The 23,741-nt window shown below is 42.5% G+C and overlaps 1 protein-coding gene across 5 annotated transcripts in view; it reads left to right on the top strand.

Moving 5' to 3' along the window:
• MYZAP (myocardial zonula adherens protein) overlaps positions 1–23,741 on the top strand; it is a 124,115-nt gene that overhangs the window by 32,357 nt on the left and 68,017 nt on the right. For 4 of the 5 annotated variants that reach the window (XM_081510088.1, XM_081510085.1, XM_081510086.1 and 1 more), the window contains exons 4-10: positions 1,506–1,598; positions 7,887–8,000; positions 11,696–11,848; positions 16,172–16,297; positions 17,432–17,560; positions 21,812–21,891; positions 23,585–23,690. In XM_081510088.1, coding sequence (XP_081366214.1) covers positions 1,506–1,598; positions 7,887–8,000; positions 11,696–11,848; positions 16,172–16,297; positions 17,432–17,560; positions 21,812–21,891; positions 23,585–23,690 — 801 coding nt within the window. The remainder of the gene's footprint in view (positions 1–1,505; positions 1,599–7,886; positions 8,001–11,695; positions 11,849–16,171; positions 16,298–17,431; positions 17,561–21,811; positions 21,892–23,584; positions 23,691–23,741) is intronic. The other variant, XM_081510089.1, reaches the window with a different exon arrangement.

Genomic DNA, 23,741 nt, shown 5'->3' with positions numbered 1-23,741 from the left:
TTGGTCCCACCTTCTGTGGCTGGCTTCAGATCCATCCCAGGCTAGTCATTCCTGAGTGTGTTTATGGGTTTGTGCGCCTTCCCTCACTTGTGGGTGACTCTGGCAGTATTTGCCAATGGGAGTCACATCCAACTCCACCCACTCCCAACAGTGAGTAGGCTGAGAACCAACTCAGGGTCACAGATGAAAGCTGTTCTGTCTGCCCAGAATGAAAAGGTTATTGCTTTTGGCCTCATTTCCCCCAAAATGTTTGTATTCAATGGTGAGAAAGTAGGCTCTATCATTACAATTCATTTGGGAAGGACAAGGTGTTGTGACTTGCCTTCTCCTTCCCTGAAATCTCCACCAATATCCAGTCATTCCTAATAAACATACAGTTTAAAGCAATGTGCTAGTTGTATAAATACAGTTTCAAAATTAAGTCCCCACATGCTGTGGCCTACTTAACCGCTCATTCTAACCAAATTGCTGCTTTTGAGCCTTTCCTGTGATAGAAGTTCCAGAGCCTTCTGGAGAGGGCTCCTTTGAGGCTGCCTATTTTGTATGAGAATCCCTGAGTTCTTCATTCAACCAAGGGAGCACCAGAAGAAGAGTGAAGACAGAGGCTATTTGTTAGGTTTTTTGTTTTTATTGAGTATATTGAAGGCCCTATTACTCCTCTGGAAGTGGTATTATAGATAAATTTAAACAGAGTTTGTATAAACAGGTGTTTGGGGGACTCACCATGACTTTTCTTATATTTAGTGTCTTGTGTAGTGTTAGTGGTTATTGAGGAACTGACTTTCACATTTATGGGCTCTCAAAGCTCATACTTTTCCTTCCTTACATTCCAAATATTTATTTGTTCTTTGGCAGTCAGGACAGTGATAGGGAAGATTAGAGGTGCCTTTTCTTTTTTTTGGTTTGCCTAGTTATGTGTTTTGGCTTCCCTGGTGGCTCAGTAGTAAAGAATCCACCTGCTAATGCAGGAGACACGGGTTTGATCCCTGGGTTGGGAAGATCCCCTGGAGAAGGGAATGGCCACCCACTCCAGTATTCTTGCCTGGAGAATCCCATGGACAGAGGAGCCTGGCAGGCTACAGTTCATGGGGTTGCAAAAGGGTTGGACATGACATAGCGACAAAACAACAACAACAACAACAGTCATGTGTTTATGAAGTCAACCAGTTAAACAGTTTCTACTTATAAAAATATGTAATAGGAAAATCCTGCTATTTTCCTATAGGTGGTAGGTAAATTTCAAGAAACCATTTTTTCTTCAGAGCATGTTACTTTATAATTAATATTTATTAATAATTATATATAATCCACAATGTGTATTTATTATTATCACTATTATTTGGATCATTCCCTTGTGATATTCTTTCTTAATATTCCAAATTGTCCTGTTCCTAAGATTATTTTTTTGTGAGGCCCTTCTCTCATTAGGATTTCTTAAATGTTTTGGAAATCTCACATGAAAATATTGTAGCTTGATCTCTAACCAGCATCTTTGTGGGCTGCAGGTGAGAGCCACTTTGGAAAAAGTAAGAAAGAGAATGTATGGAGACTATGATGAAATGAGACAGAAGATTCGACAGCTCACCCAGGAACTGTCAGTAAGTAGCATCATGTGAAGGGATGCTAGAGCTTAGAACTCCCCCTCAGTTGCTAGTGCCTGAAGATACTTGAGTTTATCATGTTCCTTGTGAGTGGAATCATAGGTACATGATTGCACTGGGTCTTTGGTGCAGCTCGTGGCCTCTCCAGTTGTGGCGCATGCTTAGTTGCTCCATAGCATGTGGAATCTTAGTTTCCTGACCAGGGATTGAACCCACCTCCCCTGCTCTGGAAGGCAGATTCCTAATCCCTGGACCACCAGGGAAGTCCCTGGAGTCATATTTTACATGAATTGAGAGGATATTATCACAGAATGAAGTTTATTATTTGAAGGAAAATTTTTGTGGTGAGAATAATTTTCACTTTCAAAGCATTCCCTCCAAAGTCAAGAACAAGGCGAGGAAGCCAGCTCTATTATTATTATTTGACGTTGTACTGGAGAGACTAGTCATGGAATTTAGCAAGAGAAATAGATTTAGAGGTATAAAAACTGGACAGGTAGATGAAAAACTATCACAGTTTACAAACTGTATGATTACGTACAGTAATGTATGTAAACTCAAGAAAACTCAAAAGAGACCAATGAAAAACTCAAGCGAACCAGTGAAAAAACTGCTATAAACAGTAGAAGAATTCTGTAAAGTAGCAAGGTAAAATATTAATGGACATAGACAAATAGATTGCAATATGCAAAAAACCAGTTAGAGGAAATAAAAACGACAAAAAACTGTCAGATATCTGGAAATAAATTTTAACAAGTAGAAAGACATATATATTATGTACTTGGAAAGGAAGATTCAACATCATAAGACATTAATATCATTCATGTTGATATTTAAATTTAATATAACCCAGTAAAAGTATTAAATGATTTTTATTTTATGTTGTTCTTTTACAACTGAACTAGGTGGTTCCATGGTGTACAGAAAATAAATATGAAGAGTTAAAATTCTGGGGGGAGAAAAAGGCAATGAAGGATGCTAGCCCTCTTAATACTACAAGAAACTGAGAAAGCCTCAGAGATGAAAACAGTATAGTATTGGCACATAAATAAATAGACATTAATGAAAAAGAGCCCAGAAATGTACCCCAATCTATGATAAATGTGGCAGGTGAAAGGAAGGGAGGAAAATAGACCAGTCAGTATATGCTATTGGGACAGACTTATATCTGGACAAATTCTGGGTAGATTTTGTTAAACTTAGTGCTAGAAGAAAATATATGTGAGTTCTTTTACATTCTTGGAGTAGGGAAGGTATTGTCTTATGAAGAGATGCAATCCCAAAATCACTAAAGGAAGAGTTGATAATTTTGACCATATTAAAATGAAGACTAATGCTGGCAAAAATACCAAAGTCAAATGACAATCTGGGAAAAATTATTTGCCTTTGTACTATAGGTAGTAGTCTTGGAGAAGAAAATGGCAGCCCACTCCAGTGTTCGTGCCTGAGGAATCCCATGGACTGAGGAGCCTTGTGAGCTGCAGTCCATGGGGTCGCAAGGAGTCAGACATGACTGAGCGACTAGTAGGCTTATATTCTGGGTACTTAAAAAGCACCCATGAATCAAAAAGAAAAAGGCCACACCTCATAAAAATAGGCAAAATATATGTGACAGATAATTTATAGTAAAGGACAGATGAAGAGATCTTAAATTCCTCGTTCTCAGTGAGAGAAATTCAGATTAAAATGGTCCTATGATGTCGTTTTTTTTTTTTTTTAATAAATTTATTTATTTTAGTTGGGGGCTAATTATTTTACAATATTGTAGTGGTTTCTGCCATACATTGACATGAATCAGCCCTGGGTTTACATATGTTCCCCATCCTGAACCCCCCTCCCACCTCCCTCCCCATCTCATCCCTCTGGGTCATCCCATTGCCCCAGCCCTGAGCATTTGTCTCATGCATCGAACCTGGAATGGTGTTCTGTTTCACATATGATAATGTACATGTTTCAATGCTATTCTCTCAGAACGTCCCACCCTCACCTTCTCCCTCGGAGTCCGTAAGACTGTTCTATGCGTCTGTGTCTCTTATTCTGTCTCGCATATAGGGTTATCGTTACCGTCTTTCAAATTCCATATATATGCATTAGTATACTGTATTGGTGTTTTGCTTTCTGGCTTACTTCCCTCTGTATAATGGGCTCCAGTTTCATCCATCTCAATAGAACTGATTCAAATGTATTCTTTTTAATGGCTGAGTAATATTCCATTGTGTATATGTATCACGCTTCCTTATCCATTCATCTGCTGATGGACATCTAGGTTGCTTCCATGTCCTGGCTATTGTAAACAGTGCTGCGATGAACATTGGGGTACACGCGTCTCTTTCAATTCTGGTTTCCTCGGTGTATATGCCCAGCAGTGGGATTGCTGGGTCATATGGCACTTCTATTCCCAGTTTTTTAAGGAATCTCCACACTGTTCTCCATAGTGGCTGTACTAGTTTGCATTCCCACCAACAGTGTAAGAGGGTTCCCTTTTCTCCACACCCTCTCCAGCATTTATTGCTTGTAGACTTTTGGATAGCAGCCATTCTGACTGGTGTGAAATGATACCTCATTGTGGTTTTGATCTGCATTTCTCTAATAATGAGTGATGTTGAGCATCTTTCCATGTGTTTGTTAGCCATCTGTATGTCTTCTTTGGAGAAATGTCTGTTTAGTTCTTTGGCCCATTTTTTGATTGGGTCGTTTATTTTTCTGGAATTCAGCTGCAGGAGTTTCTTGTATATTTTTGAGATTAATTGTTTGTCTGTTGCTTCATTTCCTATTATTTTCTCCCATTCTGAAGGCTGTCTTTTCACCTTGCTTATAGTTTCCTTTGTTGTGCAAAAGCTTTTAATTTTAATTAGGTCCCATTTGTTTATTTTTGCTTTTATTACCAATATTCTGGGAGGTGGGTCATGGAGGATCCTGCTGTGATTTATGTCGGAGAGTGTTTTGCCTATGTTTTCCTCTAGGAGTTTTATAGTTTCTGGTCTTACGTTTAGATCTTTAATCCATTTTGAGTTTATTTTTGTGTGTGGTGTTAGAAAGTGTTCTAGTTTCATTCTTTTACAAGTGGTTGACCAGTTTTCCCAGCACCACTTGTTAAAGAGATTGTCTTTTCTCCATTGTATATTCCTGCCTCCTTTGTCGAAGATAAGGTGCATACTGTCTTGATGACTGGGTTTGTAGTAGAGCCTGAAGTCAGGCAGGTTGATTCCTCCAGTTCCATTCTTCTTTCTCAAGATTGCTTTGGCTATTAGAGGTTTTTTTATATTTCCATACAAATTGTGAAATGATTTGTTCTAGTTCTGTGAAAAATACTGTTGGTAGCTTGATAGGGATTGCATTGAATCTATAGATTGCTTTGGGTAGTATACTCATTTTCACTATATTAATTTTTCCAACCCATGAACATGGTATATTTCTCCATCTGTTTGTGTCCTCTTTGATTTCTTTTATCAGTGTTTTATAGTTTTCTATATGTAAGTCTTTTGTTTCTTTAGGTAGATATATTCCTAAGTATTTTATTCTTTTTGTTGCAATGGTGAATGGCATTGTTTCCTTAATTTCTCTTTCTGTTTTCTCATTTTTGGTGTATAGGAATGCAAGGGATTTCTGCGTGTTAATTTTATATCCTGCAACTTTACTATATTCATTGATTAGCTCTAGTAATTTTCTGGTAGAATCTTTAGGGTTTTCTACGTAGAGGATCATGTCATCTGCAAACAGTGAGAGTTTTACTTCTTCTTTTCCTATCTGTATTCCTTTTATTTCTTTTTCAGCTCTGATTTCTGTGGCCAAAACTATGTTGAATAGTAGTGGTGAAGGTGGGCACCCTTGCCTTGTTCCTGACTTGAGGGGAAATGCTTTCAGTTTTTCACCATTGAGGATAATGTTTGCTGTGGGTTTGTCATATATAGCTTTTATTATGTTGAGGTGTGTTCCTTCTATTCCTGCTTTCTGGAGGGTTTTTATCATAAATGGATGTTGCATCCTCAAATCAATCAATGTGATACACCACATTAACAAATTGAAAGATAAAAACCATATGATTATCTCAATAGATGCAGAAAAAGCCTTTGACAAAATTCAACATCCATTTATGATATGATGTTTTTATCTAGCAGACTGGCAAAACTGCAAAAGTGGAACAAGATGCTGTATTAGCTGTGCTATGGAGGAACAGGCAGATTGCTGCTTGGAATGTAGTTTGCATTACTTTTAGGGAGAGCAATTTGGAATATCTACCTGAATTACAAATGCCTACATCCTTTGACTCAGCAATTCTCTTCCTAAGAATTTATTCTATAGAAAAACTCTCACATATGTGAAATGATGTATGTATAAACTTACTTGTTAAACATTGTTTATAATAGTAAAAAGATTGGAAACCTTACAAGTCCATTAAGAAAGAGAAAATAAAAAAAATAAATTACATCTCTATAATCACAGAGTTGTAAAAAAAAATGAATAAGTTCTTCAAAAAGATTCAGAAAAATTTCAAAGATATAGAGTAAGTGGTGAAAGAGCAAGACACAGGAAAATGTCACGTGTGGTAGCTACCGTTTATGTAAACCAAGAGGAGAAAATAAATATATCCAGATGTAGATTGTTTTGTGTGTGTACAAAAAAAATTACTGGGAGGATCATCAAGAAAGTAATTAACAGTGGTTCCTACTTGAGGTGCAGAGTAGACATGGTGGTAACTGAGCAGATGGGACAGGAGTGAAAAAATATTTCATTTAGTGTCTAATATTTATAAATATTTAGTGCCTCTTCTACTTTTAAAATGTTTGAACTCTAGGAATATATTGCCTACTCAGAATTAAAGAAAAAGTAAGCTTCCTCTGGTTTAACCTAGCTTAATGCTTTATGGGAAAAACATTTAAAAGAATATTTGTGGTTAATAACCTTGAAGGAAGAGTCTATTCTGTATGACATACTTCCCATAAAAGTTAACATCTGCAGTAAAGGAGCACAGTTGCAACAGTCATGTATTATTAGAGTCTAGTTGATGTCTGGGCTGCGAAATTATCTGCTTAAGTAAGACCTACTGCCTTGATTATATGGGGTGGGAGTATACAGGCATATCCAGCTTGTCATTCTCATTGACATGTAGGAAGAGACTTGTGAAATTGTCACCTGCCAATGGAAATTCACTCTGCCATCCACTGACACTGACTGTGATTAAAGCCAAAGGATTGGATTTGCAATAGATGCATAAGCAGGTCTCTGCCTCTTGCTTTTCATTGCCACCTCCTGCACACCCTGGTTTTCTCATTTAGGAGAGAGTCACAGGAGCTCCGTCTCTACCCGCAGTCTCCTCCTCCTCTGGGTCACACCACAGACTGTAGCCAGGTTAATATGCTAACATGGGACTTTCCTGGTTGTCCAGTAGTTAAGACTTCACATTCCAGTGCAGGAGATGTGGGTTCGATCCCTGGTTGGGGAGCTAAGATCCCACATGCCTCATAGGCCAAAGGTCAAAACATAAAACAATATTGTAACAAATTCAATAAAGACTTTACAATGATCCACATCAAAAATAATCTTAAAAAAAAAAGATGCTAACTTATTGGCTGTATGAATGTGCCCTGAGCAGAAACACACCTCCTGCCCCTGGCCTATTGCTTTCCTCTCCCAAGGGTACACCTCTCGCTGTCTCATGCCTGACTGCTTCCTGTGGCTCTCACAGGATCAACCCTTGAGCCTCCCAGAACCTTACCTCTGGTTCTATTGCCTCCTGGCCTTTCTATATACCCAGTGCTGCTTTAAGGTCTAGCTTAAGACTGGGCTCTGATGAAACTCTCTGAAACACGTTAAATATACATCCAACAAAGATAGCACAACACCAGCAGCAGCCACAAAACGACTCTTGGGAACTGGGTGAGTCCAAAGCATATTCCTTCTATGGGGAGTAGACAAAAGCAAGATGGTACAAAGTCGTATCCAACTAGATTCTAGTCGTAAAGGTAGCTATACATTTGCATTCAAATCCCTTAACTTCTCTCCTTCCCTTTCCTCCCTATAAAAAGGCATGTTCTGGGGGCTGCATAGTATTGCGAGAAGTAAGTGAGGCCCTGTTGGGGAAGGAGTGAATATCATCCAGAGGAAACGTTGTCTTGCCTTTCTGCTCTCTGGGTCATGCAGATGTTGACTTTTTAATGTAAAGCTGTACTTGAAGTATCATTGACCCTGATGTGTCTGCCCTCAGGAGAAAGTTGTGACCTAGCTGAAGATTTTTGTGAGCATGTATGGTTTGGTTGTATGTAACTGTCTCGTCAATCTGTCCAGGTTTCACAGGCAAAGCAGGACTATCTGGAGAATCACATCCAAACCCAGTCGTCAGCCCTGGACAGTTTTAATGCCATGAATGCAGCGTTGGCATCGGACTCCATCAGCTTGCAGGTACTCATCTGCTCCCCGTTGGCCAGGTTGTCCTCTGTTCCAGTGCACGTGAGCTTAGCCAAGGGTGGGCCCTGTGTCTTTGTATTAAAGTAAGTCACAGAATGTTCTCGGCTCATTGTTCAGAATACACTTGGCCACAGTAAAGGCTGAGCCAGGGAGACGGTTAAGGAAGGAAGCTGATGGAAATGCTTCCCAGCTGAGACTCCCACCTTGTAGTTGCAGTTGTTTTTGCCCTTATTAAAATGGGGGTTTAGATCCTGAGTTCAGCGCTAATGATGTCACTTGTCCCACTAGACACCCGAGTGGTCCTAAGCGTCAGTGCCTGAAACAACATATCACCTGCTCCCTCATGCCACAGTGTTAGGAGAAGTCTCACCAGTCACAGGAAAGATGGACTTAACCGAAGGCAATCCTCATTCATTCATGACGAGTAACTCCCAAAGGCTATAGGCATGTTTTCCTAATTTAGAAATTATTTTGCATTAAAAGAAAAAATCATGTGCCTTCCGAAGAACACCTAGTAGTGCCAGACAGGAATGCCAAAAAGAGTCAGGATCCTACACATGGTGCAGATATGTGTTTGTTACTCTTCCAACCGAGCCCCCCATGTAACATGCAAATTAACTTGAAAATGTTCGGAGCCAAGCATTAGATTCAACATTATATTCAACAGCCTCCTTGGGCTTTAATTTCCAAACATACAAATAATAGATTCTGTCCCCTTCCAACTTTATTTGGCTCTTATCTCTTTACCTTCCTCTTCAAAGTTCACACAAGCTATTTCATATCCTTTCTGGTTCTCTATAAATAATTTGCTAGATAAGCAAACAAATTTATATGTTGGGATGATCCACTTCCCCTAGGATCCAGTATTTTCTGCTGACAGCTGATTGGGCAGTAGTGCCAGCAGTGAATCTAGGATATAGTCCCACAGTGGGCCTGGGCGGGCCTTGTGTTTGGATTTGTCTGCAAGCCCATTTCTGGTGGGGCTCTGAGTCCCACCCTTTTCCTGGCTCCCCTTAGAGCATGCCAGCTTTCCCCTGGCCTCAGGCCAGGCCCTGCTTTGGGTCTGGTTTATTCAGTAGCCTTTGTTTTCCCTTCCTCCTGCCATCAAGGGGGCTTGCCCAGGCTCCCTTTCCTTCCCTCTCGGACGTGTTCTCCCCTGGCCAACCAGGAAAGGCTGTATCTTACCTGACTTCACATCTAGTTGGTATCTGTGTTTTTCTTTTCTTCCCCATCATACTTCTGATTTGCCACCCCCTGTTGACTGAAAAAACAAACAAACAACATACAACCTAAAAGTTGAGAGTTCTATTTGGGGACCTTCCTGAGGACTATAGCCCAGGATTCAGTCTCTCAGAGAATTCTGAGGAACTGTTCCAAAGAAGTAAGGGAGGACCAGGATATACAGGAGTTTAGGCTGAAAAAAAAAAAAATGTAGTCAAACATCAGAAGGTTACTGTTAATCACAAAGGAGAGACATCGTAAGTTAATGTTTTTAATGGTTTTCTATGTATGATAAGATGTAAGAGTCTGGGCTCGTGGACATTATTTCTTTGGTGTGCATCTTAACTCTCTAGGCCTAGTATCCTGCCTTTTTCCCATCCTGAATTCCGCTCAGGGCACACTGTCAGGTGGGCTGCCCTGGCTGATGGCTTGATGGCCAGCAGCATTCATTGTTTACTGGAATGGCAGGCAGGCAGGCAGCATTTTTGTCCCCATCACTGACACTCCAGGCATTCACTTCAAAGGTCAGCTGTTAGAACAGGGTCCACTCTAACCCAGGGACCCTGACTGATTCCTCATCATGGTCTAGTCTCTTATTCCAGGGCAGTCAGAGGAGCCTTATAATGAAAAGATTAAAAAGTGTTGTTTGAGAAAAATAAGAAGTGGGTGGAGGCAGGGGAAGGGGAGGAGTGGAGGAAAGAAAGGTACTGTCTCATGGCCAGGAAACTCAAATGAGTCTGATGATATTAATTTCTTATTTCTTCCATTGTCTAGTCTACCCCATTTTCATTATTAATGACAATAAGGCCAGGTCTTCAGTTTGACTTTATAGAATGTCAAAGCTGGAAAGAACAATTGAGATAATCTCCAACCCCCTTGCTTGATGGATAAACAAACTGAGACCAACAGAAATGACTTGAACAAAGTGTGTAGCTCCAGTCCTGGTCTCTTGGCACCTGATACAGGTTCTGAGCACAGGACTGGTCTCTGAAAAGCCAGTGGGACTTGGAGAGAGGATGCTTGACCAGGTGGTTTTTCAAGCTCCTTGCATCTCCAGTGTTCTGTGATTCCAGCCTCCAAATGGCTTCTGTATTTTCTTTAATACCTATTTACCACCATTAAAAATCCTTTTTTACTGACTTGAATAGGTTTAGGAATGAGGCTTATTATCCACAGTGGAGGCTCAGGAGTGGAGGAGCTTCAGAGACTGGCCACAAAGAGGACACAAGTGTTAGGAAGTGAGTCCAATACCAACATCTTACATTAGAAGAATTTCCAGCTCTTCTAACAGCGAGTTGTAGGTAACTTTAGGAGGCGGTAGGAGGTGGTAGAAGTTGCCTTGTGTCTAGTGCTAGGAATTCTGGGGTTGTGGAAGCCATTCCTCTGTAATGAGAGTTAAGCATGAAATAGCAACAGTATTAATTTAAGCATTCCTGCTTCAGTGGGCGGTCTGGATTAATAAGCATCAGGCTTCTGACACTTGTCAGGCACTTGTCACAGACTCTGTTCCCTGGTCCTCCCTTCATCACCACCCTTCTCTGCCTGAGGGAGGAATGTGAAGCATGTGCAGCCTCATCATAGCCTTAGCCATGTTGTTGCTATCCTGGCAGCTCGTCTAAAAGTCCTGAAGTAAACAGCCTGTTTAAGAAAAAAGGGGGGGATACTTCCCTTTTTTTTTTTTTTATAAAATACCTATTTTGTTTTCTGACTTAGGAATTTGGAAAATGTAGATTTTAACAGAGAAGAAAGTTCATACCACCCATACTCCTGTCCCTAGTGAAAGCTGTTATTTGAGTTTGGGTAACTCTCCTATCTTCCCCCTCCCTCCCCGGGGGCTCAGCAGTAGAGAATCTGCCTGCCAATGCAGCAGACATGGGTTCGATCCCTGGATTGAGAAGATCTCCTGGGGAAGGAAATGGCCACCCACTCCAGTATTCTTGCCTGAAGAATCCTATGGACAGAGGAGCCTGGTGGGCTACAGTCCATGGGGTTCCAAGAGTTGGACACAACTTAGTGACTAAACAACAGCAAGAACTACAACCTCCTAGTCTTTTTTTTTCTTTTTCCTGGGCATTTGGACAGATGCTTATGCATTTTTTTTTTTTTTCAAAGTGGGGTTCTTCTGTACTTACTGTTTTCAAACCCAATTTCTTTACATGTGAAATTATGTATCATTAAAATTTTTCCCTGGAAAAGGGTTTGATCCATTTCCATCCACCCTAGGCAGTGACACGTGGTGTTGGCAGCAGCGATGGGGAATTATGAGGACGCTGGCTGGCCCATCCAGTACAGGGCAGCAGACCTCCTGACCACCAGGGGGCCCTCAGGCGCTCTAATACCAGGGGCCCAGGCTTGTAGCTCCTGTTGCTGATGTCTCCCTCAATGGTTAATGACAAAGGGATGTCCCTGGTGTGGTCTGGCCCGTTTTCTCACACCGCTAGATCTGGTTTTTATTTTCATCCCATCAGAAAACCCTCGTGGATGTTACTTTGGAGAATAGCAACATCAAGGATCAGATTAGAAATCTGCAGCAGACGTATACAGCCTCCATGGACAAGCTGCGGGAGAAGCAGAGGCAGTTAGATGCAGCGCAGGTTGAAAACAAGCTGCTGAAAATGAAGGTAAATACAGGGGCATGGATTTCCTACTCACCTTTTCCTCCTCTTTCCTCCTCCTCCTCTCTCTCCTTCCATCATCAACTCTCCCATTCCCTTTTCTCCATTCTCTTCTCTGTTGGGTTTTGTCACCCTTCTGTGGCCAACCCTGCAGGATTTGACCTGAAGGCACTGAGAAGGTTTCTGTGTTCAGAGCTGTCAGTGCAGATTGGGGGCACCCCATACATACCCCATTGGGCTCTTCTGCCTTGGTCCCGGTGGCCTCAGTTGCCGAGACCTCATCATGGCACTGCCCTTATATACTGAGAGGGCCTTTGGAATGCCTGCAGGTTTGGGGCTTGAGAAGCTTCAGTGTTTGGGACTTCCCCGGTGGTCCAGTGGTTAAAAATCTGCCTGCCAAATGCATGGGACATGGGTTTGATTCTTGGTCTGGCAAGATCTCACATGCCACAAGGCAACTAAGCCTGTGCACCACAACTACTGAGTCCTCGCTCTAGAGCCCCTGCTCCATGACAAGAGAATCCACTGCAGCGAGAAGCCTGAGCACCAAAACAAAGAGCAGCTCCCGCTCACTGTAATTAGAGAAAACCTGCACGCAGCAACAAGACCTAGCGCAATCCCAAAATTAGTTATTTAAAAAAGAAGCTTCACTGTTTAGCTTCTCTCTTAGATCCAAGGCCTTTTTGTCTGGTTTGACAATGAAGAGCTGAGGGGCCCCCTGGAAGAAAATGAATGGGTGACCAAGGACTCTGGGCAGTGTCCCTCCTGCCCCCAGGCCTGGCTTATTCTGCAGCTCAACCTCTAAGGCTCTGGAGGTCTCAGTGCTCCTTCCATGTGTGAAGCATGGAGCCCTTGCTCATCCGTGGGTCTGCTCCTGGCTCTGGTGAAAGTTCCTACCCAGTGTCAGAAGCAGAGCCACAAACAGCTCCCAGAAATCACTCAACAAATTATTTCCTGAATGAATTTGTTTTCATTTGAACCTGTGCTTATTAGATTGTGTTCAAAACAGCCCTAGGCTGTTCTAGAGGAGAGTGCCTTGTGGGTTGTGTACCTACATAATTTATTGCACAAATCAGAGTATGTTTGGGAGTGAAAGGAAGTGCTGTTAAGAATTAGGGGAATAGCCTGGGCCACATGGTCCTCTCCATAAGGGCTACCCACGGGGCAGCTGATGGGGAGGACAGGCTGCTTTCCCACACTGCGTGGTCTCCACGATGGCTGCCTATGGGCCCTGTCATCACCATCCACTTGGCCAAACACAGCCATCTGGGGAGGGGAAGGAGCCAGGGAACTACACAGTTAGTCAGCTCCTCTCTGCTTTCACTTCAAACAGGGCTGATCTTCTATTTAGGCTTTCATGTGTGGTATTTCTGCATAAGAGTTACTTCGAAAAAAAGGGGATTGTTGCTGAAACATTCTGAAGTGACTGTTAGGAGTTTTTCCCTCAGGGCAGGATCTTTATGCGGTCATTTATCCCACAAATACGTATTCAGTGTCTACTCTCTGCATCTATGCTCTGCACCGGTCTGTTCCAGTGCTGTGGCATCAGGGAGACCAAGCCTCTAACTCAGCCTGCAATTGTGTTTTGGAGGCTAATGCTTTACCCCAAAATAGCAATTTAAGAAGTGATAGTATTTCATGTAACCTGGATGCAGTATCAACAGGACATGAGGGACAGAGCTTGTTCTCGAAGTGGAGATGAAGCACAGGACACACTGGGTCTCTTTCAGTTCGTGATAACTTCCATTCAGGGGTTCCCATGTTGTGGCTTCTTGGTACCAAAACTTGCCTAGTGATGAGAAAGGAGATGTAGAGGACATCGGGGGAGACTTTGGTCCAGTCTTTGGAATAAAACACCATGTAACCTCTTAAGGTTGTAGTACACCTTGCTTATCTACAGATTATCTACCCAGTTAACTCAACTCTCTTGAATTAGCAATAAGCTGGAAGGAAGAGACACAAACACACTTTCAGAAGCATAAAATTAATGGCCTGAGCTTCACAGGCGAGGGCAGGGCCTGGGCAGAAAGGAAGCAGCAGCCACCCCCAACATACGCCCACCTGCACACTTGACTTTTTCTCATCTCCTAAGCTGGGTCTGTGCAAGCCCCCAGGAGCCCCCAGATTAGGTTCTGCAAACCACATGGGAACATTTCCAAATGCAACAGTTGGGAAAGCACAAAAGTATGGAAAGGATGAGTCTAGATTTCTTACATGAGCTGAAGTCTTCCCGAGGGACTGATTGGTGAGTACAGCTAATAAGATGGTTTAAATTCCATGTGGCACCTTCTCTTCAAAGACTTTCCTGCTCTTCTGACTTAATTTTTTTTTTTTTAGTGTATGCATGTTGGGGGGAAAATGTCAAACAAATATGAAGGGTAACGTAGAGGTAGGCAAACACCATTTTACATTCCTACCACCATGTAGGAGAATTCCAGTTTCTCCCCATCCTTGCCAATACTGGTTACTCTCTTACTGATTATAGCCATCCTCACGGGTGTGAAGTGGTAGTTAATTTTAGTTTTGCATCCTTGCTAACCAGTGATGTTGAACATTGTTTCATGCATTTGTTGGTCATTTGTGTATCTTTTTTGGAGTGTCTGTCAGATCCTTTGCCCATTTTAAAATTAGGTTATTTATATTTTATTGTTGAGTTGTAAAAAATTCTTTATATATTCTGGAACAAATTATTAGAAATAGAATTTGAAAGAATTTCCCCCTCACTCTCTGTGTTGTCTTTTCAATTTCTTGATGCTATCCTTTGAAGCACAGCAGTTTTTAATATTGAATATTGATGAATTCAAATTTATTTATCTCTTTTTTTGTCAATTGTGCTTTTGGAGTCATATCTGAGAAGCCATTGCTTAAATCAAAGGTCACAGATTTTCTTTCTAAGAGTTTCATAGTTTTGGCTTTAACATTTTAAGTTTTTCATACATTTTGAGTTCATTTTTATATATGGTGTTTTAGGGACCCAACTTCATTCTTTTGTATGTGACAAATCCGATTGTCCCAGCACCATTTGTTGAAAAGACACTACTTTTCACAGTGGATGATCTTGGTAATTGTTTAAAACTGTTAATTGTTTAACAATTTAATTGTTTAAACAATTAAACAAGATAATTGTTTAAAATTTAATTTTTATAGCAGGTAAATTATTGGTTTCAAAGTCAGCTCTATGAAACAATTGTAAGAAATAGAACATCTGTATCTGCCCTTTCTTCTCTTATTCCCTCTTTCTTCATATAGCAAACCTTTTTATTTTTTAATTTTATAGTTTATCCTGCTCTGACCGAATTCTGATAATGTAGTGGTCTTATTTTCATCCCACAACAGAGTGAATTTGTGTTCATTTGAATCTGTGCTTTTCAGATTGTGTTCAGCACAGCCTTAGGCTGTTCTAGAGGAGAATGCCTTGTGGGGAGAATACCCACATGATTTATTGCTCAAATTGCTTAGATTCTTGAGTACTCAAGACTTTCAAAAAGCATGTCTTTCTGAGGCCAGTTAGAATGTGGATATATTACCTAGTATAATGAAGGACAGGGAAGCCTGGCGTGCTGCAGTCCATGGAGTTGCAAGAGTCAGACACAATTTAGTGACTGAACAGCAACAATATTACCTAGAGAAAAAGGGTTGTTAAAACTGATAGAATAAAATATGATAAAATTTCAGGAGTAAAAGAACATTACACAGGAAAAGTCACTGAAGAAAGGGGTTAATAAGACAGTGCAGGGACTTCACTGGTGGTTAAGAATCCACCTTGCAATGTAGAGGACGTGGGTTTGATCCCTCGTCGGGAAACTAAGATCTCACATGCTGTGTGGCAACTAAGCCTGACCGCTGCAATTGCTGAGCCTGTGTGCCATAACTAGAGTCCGTGTGCCACAGTAAAAGATCCCACATGGAGCAACAAAGATCCTGTGTGCCCTAAGACCCAACGCAGCCAAATAAAAATAAAGAAAAAAATAAGACAGTGGAGCACGTTTTAGAGAGAATTCAATTTTAAAACAGATTTGAGGTGCAGTGTTGATAGAGAAGTCTTTTCTACCTTGTGAAAAAGTCGCTGGTGGACCACCTTTTCCTGATAATATTAGTATCAAGTAAATAAAGTTTACAGGGCTACTTTTAATGTTCCATGCACCTGCTTGCCCCTTTTCCTTCTTCCTTCTATCTCTTTCCCCATCAGTTCCTGCTGCCTCTTCCCCTGCAGAGCCCTGGCCCCTGGGCCCACTCATCTGTGCGTTCATGCTTGACACATACAGAATATTAGGTGCAGATTTGCCAGAACCTGCTGAAGCTGTAGCTCTGAAGTGAGTCTCTTTGCAGGTGGAATCCTCCCAACAAGCCAATGCGGAGGTGATGAGAGAGATGACCCGGAAGCTGTACAGCCAGTACGAAGAGAAGCTGCAGGAGGAGCAGCAGCGGCACAATGCGGAGAAGGAGGCTCTCCTGGTGTGTATTCCCACCTGCTGACAGAACAACCAGGGGGTGTTGGGTGCATTACTGTTGGTGAGCTTTAAATGGGAAGGTGTGTGCTTGGAGGTGAGTTAGTGGACTCTAACATGGATTTAGTATCTGCCCACTCACTCCTCTCCCTTCTCCCTCCCTTCCTTGACTCACCTTCCTCCCTGCTTAAAAGAGACCTCAATCTCTGTCTCTCAGTACAGCCCTTTCTCCAGCCAGTCTGACCATTTGCCGACATCCAGCTGTGCATTTCCTCACCCCATCTTCTCCTCCTTCCCTTCCCGATCCTGCTTATGTTCCCTGAGAGTCTTGAAGATGCCAGCATCTCCACGAATGAAGTCTTTCCCCTTCAATCAGCTGCAAGTGTCCCCTGTCCTTGAGAAGCCCATTCTCTCTGTTCTCTGCTGTGGAATTCTCTTGTCCCTGTTATTAGAGCTGGGCTGTGCATCTCCCATCTTGGCTTCTCTAGCAGAGCATCGCTTCCTTGAGGACAGGGACTCCGATCTGCCTTATCTTGTGTCCCCACAGGCTTAGTACATGTGCTGTATAATTGACTGAGTTGGTGTTTGGGAGAAAGATATGGGCACTCTGCATTCAATTCCACTTCCAGCCCTAATTCCTTTTATGTTGTTGGCAAATACAGTGATACTTTGAGCATCTTGTGAAGGGATAAATAACATTTGTAGGCTCTTATAGGATTGGGGGAAGGAGGAGAAGGGGACGACAGAGGATGAGATGGTTGGATGGCATCACTGACTCGATGGACATGGGTTTGGGTAGACTCTGGGAGTTGGTGATGGACAAAGAGGCCTGGCGTGCTGCAATTCATGGGGTCGCAAAGAGTCGGACACGACTGAGTGACTGAACTGAACTGAACGGATTTTTTCCTCAAGGGGGAAAAAAAGGCAGAAAGATAACCATGCCCTTGCAATGTGTTTATTCATTGGTGAGAACCAGAATCATGGAATTTGAGTTCATGATTCTCTGAGACTCTTCTAGGCTCCCGGGTCATGCCAGGTCATGCTTCTAAAGAGACAAGATGATTCAGCAAGGCCTGAGCTGTTTGAACCCTGATTGGTAGTGACTGCGTGCTCTGCTGAGAAGAGTACATTTCTTTTGCAGGAAGAAACCAATAGTTTTCTGAAAGCCATTGAAGAAGCCAATAAAAAGATGCAGGCGGCAGAGATCAGCCTAGAGGAGAAGGACCAGAGGATCGGGGAGCTGGACAGGCTGATTGAGCGCATGGAGAAGGTAATGCAGCTTAGAGCCCGCGGGCCCCTTGCCCAGCCTCCCTGTAGTGTAACAGCTCCCCTTAGGCCTGCCCAAAGGTGTGAGGAGCCCTCACCACAGATCCCTCTCATTCCTACAACTTGTGACTTGAAATAACAAAGACAGAACTAGAAAATAAAGTATATAGATGTAAAGCCATTATCCTCCAATTAAAAATAAATCTTAAAAAAAAAAGAAACAGCAAAAAATAAAGTATATGGAAGTTCCACCAAGTCCTAAGTGTTCCTATGTTGAAAATTTTGATGCTTCTAACAGCATTACATACAAAATTATTTACAGAAATTAATCTTTTAGAAGCCCTGCTTTGCTGGGGCCCTCAGCATGAACTTAGTTTACTTGGCAGGCAGTCAAGCCCGATTTCCATGTTACATCGACACCCCAAGCCAGTTGTTTCCGGGACCGGGGTCTGAAGGGTTGATTATGCGTCAGAATGTAGGGGACACTGCTCTCCATGGGTGGGGGTGGAGCAGGGGGATGCCTGCAGAAGACAGGAGCTCAGCTGGGATAATGAGCCAGTCTAGAGAGAGGGAAGAAATGAGGTGGGAGGTGGAGAAAAGAGGGGAGGTGTGACAGAAGAAAGAGAAAAAGGAAGAAAGAAGAAGGGAGGGTGACCTTTACCAGGTGACGGCTGACTTCTAGGGGAGAGTGGTAGTTGAGGACTAGAGCTGTGGCTGGGTTCTAGGAAGTGGCTCTCTAGCTGTATGAGTTTACAAAAGAGAGGGGACCAGCCCGGGCCACCCCTTGGCATCCTGTGACCCACACTGGACACTGAGAATCCCCAGGCCAATGATGGAGGGAGGGGGAATGACGGGAAGCAGGGTCAACAGCTGGGCTTCCGGCTGGTTCTGAGAAGAGGGCTGACCTGTGATCTCTGTGGCCTGGTCTCCTCTACAGTCCTCTGACCGGGAAGGTGGGAATAGTCTTAAACAGAGCTGCTCGGCTGGCCAGGGGGCTGTTCTTTTAAGTAATATCTTTTGAAGGGAGGGACTTGAACAAATAAATTAGGAACTTCCCTGGTGGCTCAGATGGTAAAATGTCTTCCTGCAATGCAGAAGACCTGGGTTCAATTCCTGGCTTGGGAAGATCCCCTGGAGAAGGAAATGGCAACCCACTCCAGTACTGTTGCCTGGAAAATCTCATGGATGGAGGAGCCTGGTAGGCTACACTCCATGGGGTCGCAAAGAGTCGGACACGACTGAGCAACTTCACTTTCTTTCACTTTTACAATTTCACCTCTACCCTCTGGGAAAGCAGAATCCCATCTTGTCTGAAGAGAGGGTCAGTGGCATGGTTAGGGCTGACGTCAGTACTAGTTGTAGATGGTGGTTGTAATGACTGGGCAGTGAAGGCATTTTCTAGAATGCAGGCGAGCTTTCCCTTACATTGCCACTCTCCTGCAACAGCAGGAGGTGTTGGTTAAAGCACACTCCCCCTGAGTGACAGGCTGTCCTGCAGCCAACAGGAGCCAGGTGAGCGGGTGGTCTGGGGAGGGGTGTGGGCAGGGAAACCATCTCACAGAGAGACTATCCATGTTCTAGAATCACACGAACCTAGGGTTTGAGTCTTGCCTCTCTTTCTAGTTGCAGGAAGTTACTTGACTCTTCCAAATTCAGTTTCCTCTTCTGTAAAATGTTGATAATAGTAATTCTTATTCTTAGGCCTTTTGTGAGGAGTCAACAAGGAAAATCCAGGGCAAATGTTAAGGGCAGTGCCTGGCATATATAGAGTAGGGGCTCAAAAAATGTGTGGCTCTGATTTTTACGTTGTGACTTGCATAAATGTCTGCCCCTCGTGTCAGCTTTTTTTTTTTTCAGCTGGACCTGTTCTGTAGCTTAGTTTCTTTGTCTCCTTGGGCTTCTGGAAAGTTCCCAACATTTTCCCACTGATGTCCACTTGGAGCCTGTGTGGGGTTGTGTGGCTGGGGGGTTAGGGTGGTAGTAAGGCTGGCCCTCCCTCCCCGCAGTCATGTGACATAAAATGTTCCCCATGTCCTTGTGGCTTTTTCTTTAGTGATTGAGAATCTGTTGTCCTTTCTTGCAACTTTTCTCATTTAGGCTGGGAAAATGCTTACTTTAGGTAGCTAAGATTAGATATGCCCATTTACTGTTTTTCACCCTTCATGGCTAAATCCGTGAGAGCAGGAACCGTGCCAAACCTCTGTCACACACTGTGAGCAACATGCCTACAGAGTTTGTATCCTGTTCACACATATTTTTGGATTTTTCTCAAGGACAAACCATGTGCTTTTGAATGGCTTCTCTGCTATTCCCCTTAGTTTACAGTTTCTGAACATTGTGTCCAAAACAGCTTTCTTTTTTTCTTGATCAGTTAAAGTCTTTTAAGAGTGTGTTCTATCAGAGACCCTTCTGCAGAATAGATAGTACTCTATGCCTTCATCTTGGTGGTGGTTCCACCAGGTAATGTGAATACAGATATGTCAAGTGATTGTGCAGAGTCCACTTAAGATTTGTTGTACCTCAACTTAGGAAAATATCAAAATTTAAAGTATACTGTAAGCTAGGCCTTGCCCTACTTTATGACAGCTTTTTGGGGAGTTGGAGGGAAGGCTCACTTGTTAAGGATTCGTCACTGTTATTTCAGGGCTCATGTAAACTTCCAGCCAGGTGGTAGAAACCATGGGGACAGTTAGTCTGTGCATTCACTGTAGAGATTTAAAAGAAGTAACAAAATCCCATGAAAAAGTTGGTATTCCTTCTTTATTCTGAGTATGTCGATGACATACCCTTCCTTCCAGAGTGTACTGCTTTCCTCTCTGACTGTCCCTTGTCTGCCACTGCTGACAGCTTCAGAAGTTGTAGGAGTTCAAGTTTCAAGGATTTGCTTTTAATATTTGGTGGGAAAGAAGTTTGGGATCTGTATAACTAGTCAGAGCTTGTTGGGCAGAATTTCTGAGGGTAAAGATGAGACACAGCCATACTTAGAGAAAGCCCTCAAGCAGAAGAGTCTTCTTTCAATTAGTGAGCAGGATTTGATAAATTTCATTTTAAGGAAATTTGTCATACTAACAGTTGTAATGTATTTCTGGTGCAATTTTGGTGGTAATGGGCGCTATACCTTTATTAATATTTTTCACTTTGTTCAAAGAAATAAATGTCCAGATTCTTTTTACTTTTTTAAGGTAAACTAAATTTATATAGAAATGTGTGCAAATCTTCTTAAAAAATATTTATTTGACTGCATTGCATCTTAGTTGTGGCATGTATGATGTAGTCCCCTGACCAGGAATCAAACCCGGGCTCCTGGGTTGGGAGTATAGAGTGTTAGCCACCCTGGACCACCAGGGAAATCCCTGTACAAATCTTACATGCACAACTTATTGGTTTCCTATTGATACTGCAAACATTTACCACAGTTAGTGGCTTTAAAACATCATAGAGTTACCGTCTTTAGTTTGGGAGGTCAGAAGTCCTAAAATCAAGGTGTGGGCAGGGCTGTTGGGAGCTCCAGAGGAGAATCCATTTCCTCGCCTTTGCTGCCTTCGAGAGACTGACTATATTCCTTGACACATTGCCCCATCCTCCAGCTGCTAAGTCAGCATTGTAGCACCTCCCAGTCTGTGTCCATCTCTTGACTCTAACCCTTCTTCCTATAAGGGCCCAACCAGATAATTCAGGATAATCTCCCCATTTCAAGATTATTAACTTAATCATGTCTGCTAAATTCCTTTTTCCATGTAAGGCAACACGTTCACGAGTTTCAGGGATTAGAATGTGGACGTCATTGCGGCACATTTATTCTGATTTTCACGGTATGTTTTTACAAGTAAACACAGCTGTGTAAATACTACCCCAGTTAATTTATAGAATATTACAGAATTCCAGACCCTCCTGAGGATTCAGAAAATAATCAAGAAATTCGTAGTATCACAGGCCACTGATTTAGAGTATTGATTATCATTATTTAGAACTATAAATTTTCATAAGACATCTGAGCCTAGGCTGATGAAATACTTTTTAAAAAATAAATCTTGAATGGCTTACCCATGGTATTTGTCTCTAACTCATAAATATGTCTATAAATACACACTAGCAAATTTGAAATTTTGAGATTTGTTTGGACTCTGGTGAGTGAGTGTATAAAAGCCCATAGGTGTCACATAGATTTGAACTGACTAGTACTGGAGTTGCTTGCTGTACATTCTCTAGCCAACTTGGGATCCATCGGTTAAACATTAATGTCTGTCTGTTTTAGGAACGCCATCAACTTCAACTTCAACTCCTGGAGCATGAAACAGAAATGTCAGTGGAAATAACCGATTCTAACAAAGAAAGGTAAGATATACTGTCCTTTGTCTTATAATGGATTTAGATGGTGGACACACTGTGTTTGTGTGGGCTCACTTGGTCCTTGCATTTTCATTCATTTGGTCATCACTCATTGCAGACTGGGAGAAGGCAATGGCACCCCACTCCAGTACTCTTGCCTGGAAAATCCCATGGACGGAGGAGCCTGGTAGGCTACAGTCCATGGGGTTGCCAAGAGTCAGACACGACTGAGCGACTTCACTTTCACTTTTCCCTTTCATGCACTGGAGAAGAAAATGGCAACCCACTCCAGTGTTCTTGCCTGGAGAATCCCAGGGACAGCGGAGCTTGGTGGGCTGCCGTCTATGGGGTTGCACAGAGTTGGACATGACTGAAGCGACTTAGCAGCAGCAGCATTGCAGACTGATAATATGTAAAACACTGGACTGGGAGCTTCCAGCCATATCTTGCAGCCCAGGGGTGGTTGTTAGAACAGTGGAACACGTCAATGCCTGTCATTAGTGCCAAAGTTCTGTCTATAAATGTTCCCCATAACCTTGAGCTCCACAGGATGCACCTTGTTGATGAGAAAACTCAACAGTGACTAATACCATTGCCATGGAAATGAATTTTACAATGTCTTTGTTTCCAAACATTCTTCAGTGAAACCTTGCCTTGTCCCTTGGCTGTGAGTGTATAAAGCCCTGCATGAGAAATGCAGGAGCAATGAACTGCCTATTCTGGAAACCAGAAGGCAGAGAGTCCACACGTGGCCCTCTAGTGAAGGGAAATGAGGTTGGCATGCACTGAGCATTTGAGCAAGTTACTTAATCTGCCTGAGATCCTTTGCTTCTCTGTAAAATAAGAATTCTTTTTTAAAGTGGGAGGAATTAAAGTGATACTAATAGTGCCCATCTCATTGGGTTGTTATTGTGAGAGAACTGTTGGCTGTACTGCCTGCCACAATGTATGCTGAAAAATACCTGTTCTTCTTCCTCTTATGTGACATCAGAGTTGCAGAGTTCTAGGAATCTTCCCTAGTCTTTAAGGTTGTGCTAAGGAGGGACCCAGCAGAGATGGGAAGTGGTAAGCAGACCACCAGACCCTTTGTCCGTGTTCTGGTTTAGTGGCCCCAAAGAAAGAGTCCATCTGCTGGTTCCTTGGGCTTATTTAAACCAAGCAGAGTCTGAGGATAATCTGTGCTGGGTTTTTTTTTAAACATGAAATATATTCTAAGGTGATCTGTTCTGTTTTGATGGAGGAAGGGTGTTTCAGCATATTTCCCATTTTCTCAAAATAAATGATGTGTGGAACAACTGTAATTCCTGCCTTCCCAGGACTCTGCCACTTGATTTCAGATATGTTGTTGTGTTGCTAGACTCTTCTCTGTTTTCCTAATTGTGGCAATTACTGTATGTTCCAATGTTGTATTAACCCCCAAAGAAACAGTCTCATATCTGTAAGTGGTGCAAAAAAAATTCTCTCTCAGCTCTTGGGAGGTAAAGAAACTGTCTTTACGAAATTTGCAAGTGGGAACTTGAAAAAGGGTCCTGTGTTCCTTCTCCAGTGGGATGGTTGGTCAGTGGTTAATAAACTAGGATACATACAAAGTAGGAAGAGTGCATCTTGTTCTAGGCAGTGTTTCTTTCAAGCGGTGACTTCGTGTGCTGGTGTTGCTGCGTTGGTCGAGCGTTCACTGACTCCGTCTTCTATCTGTTAGGTATCAACAGCTGGAGGAGGCGTCAGCCAGCCTCCGGGAGCGGATCCGACACCTAGATGACATGGTGCATTGCCAGCAGAAGAAAGTCAAGCAGATGGTTGAGGAGGTAAGTCCTTGTGAAGGGTCATGGGTGTGAGATTGCTTCTTGTGGTGGGGA

This window comes from Giraffa tippelskirchi, chromosome 7 (assembly GCF_054371585.1).
Source record: "Giraffa tippelskirchi isolate mGirTip1 chromosome 7, T2T-mGirTip1v1.2.pri, whole genome shotgun sequence".
NCBI classification, from domain to species: domain Eukaryota; kingdom Metazoa; phylum Chordata; class Mammalia; order Artiodactyla; family Giraffidae; genus Giraffa; species Giraffa tippelskirchi.
The sequence above is the reverse complement of the archived record's forward strand: the minus strand, read 5'-3'. Positions and strand labels throughout refer to the sequence as shown.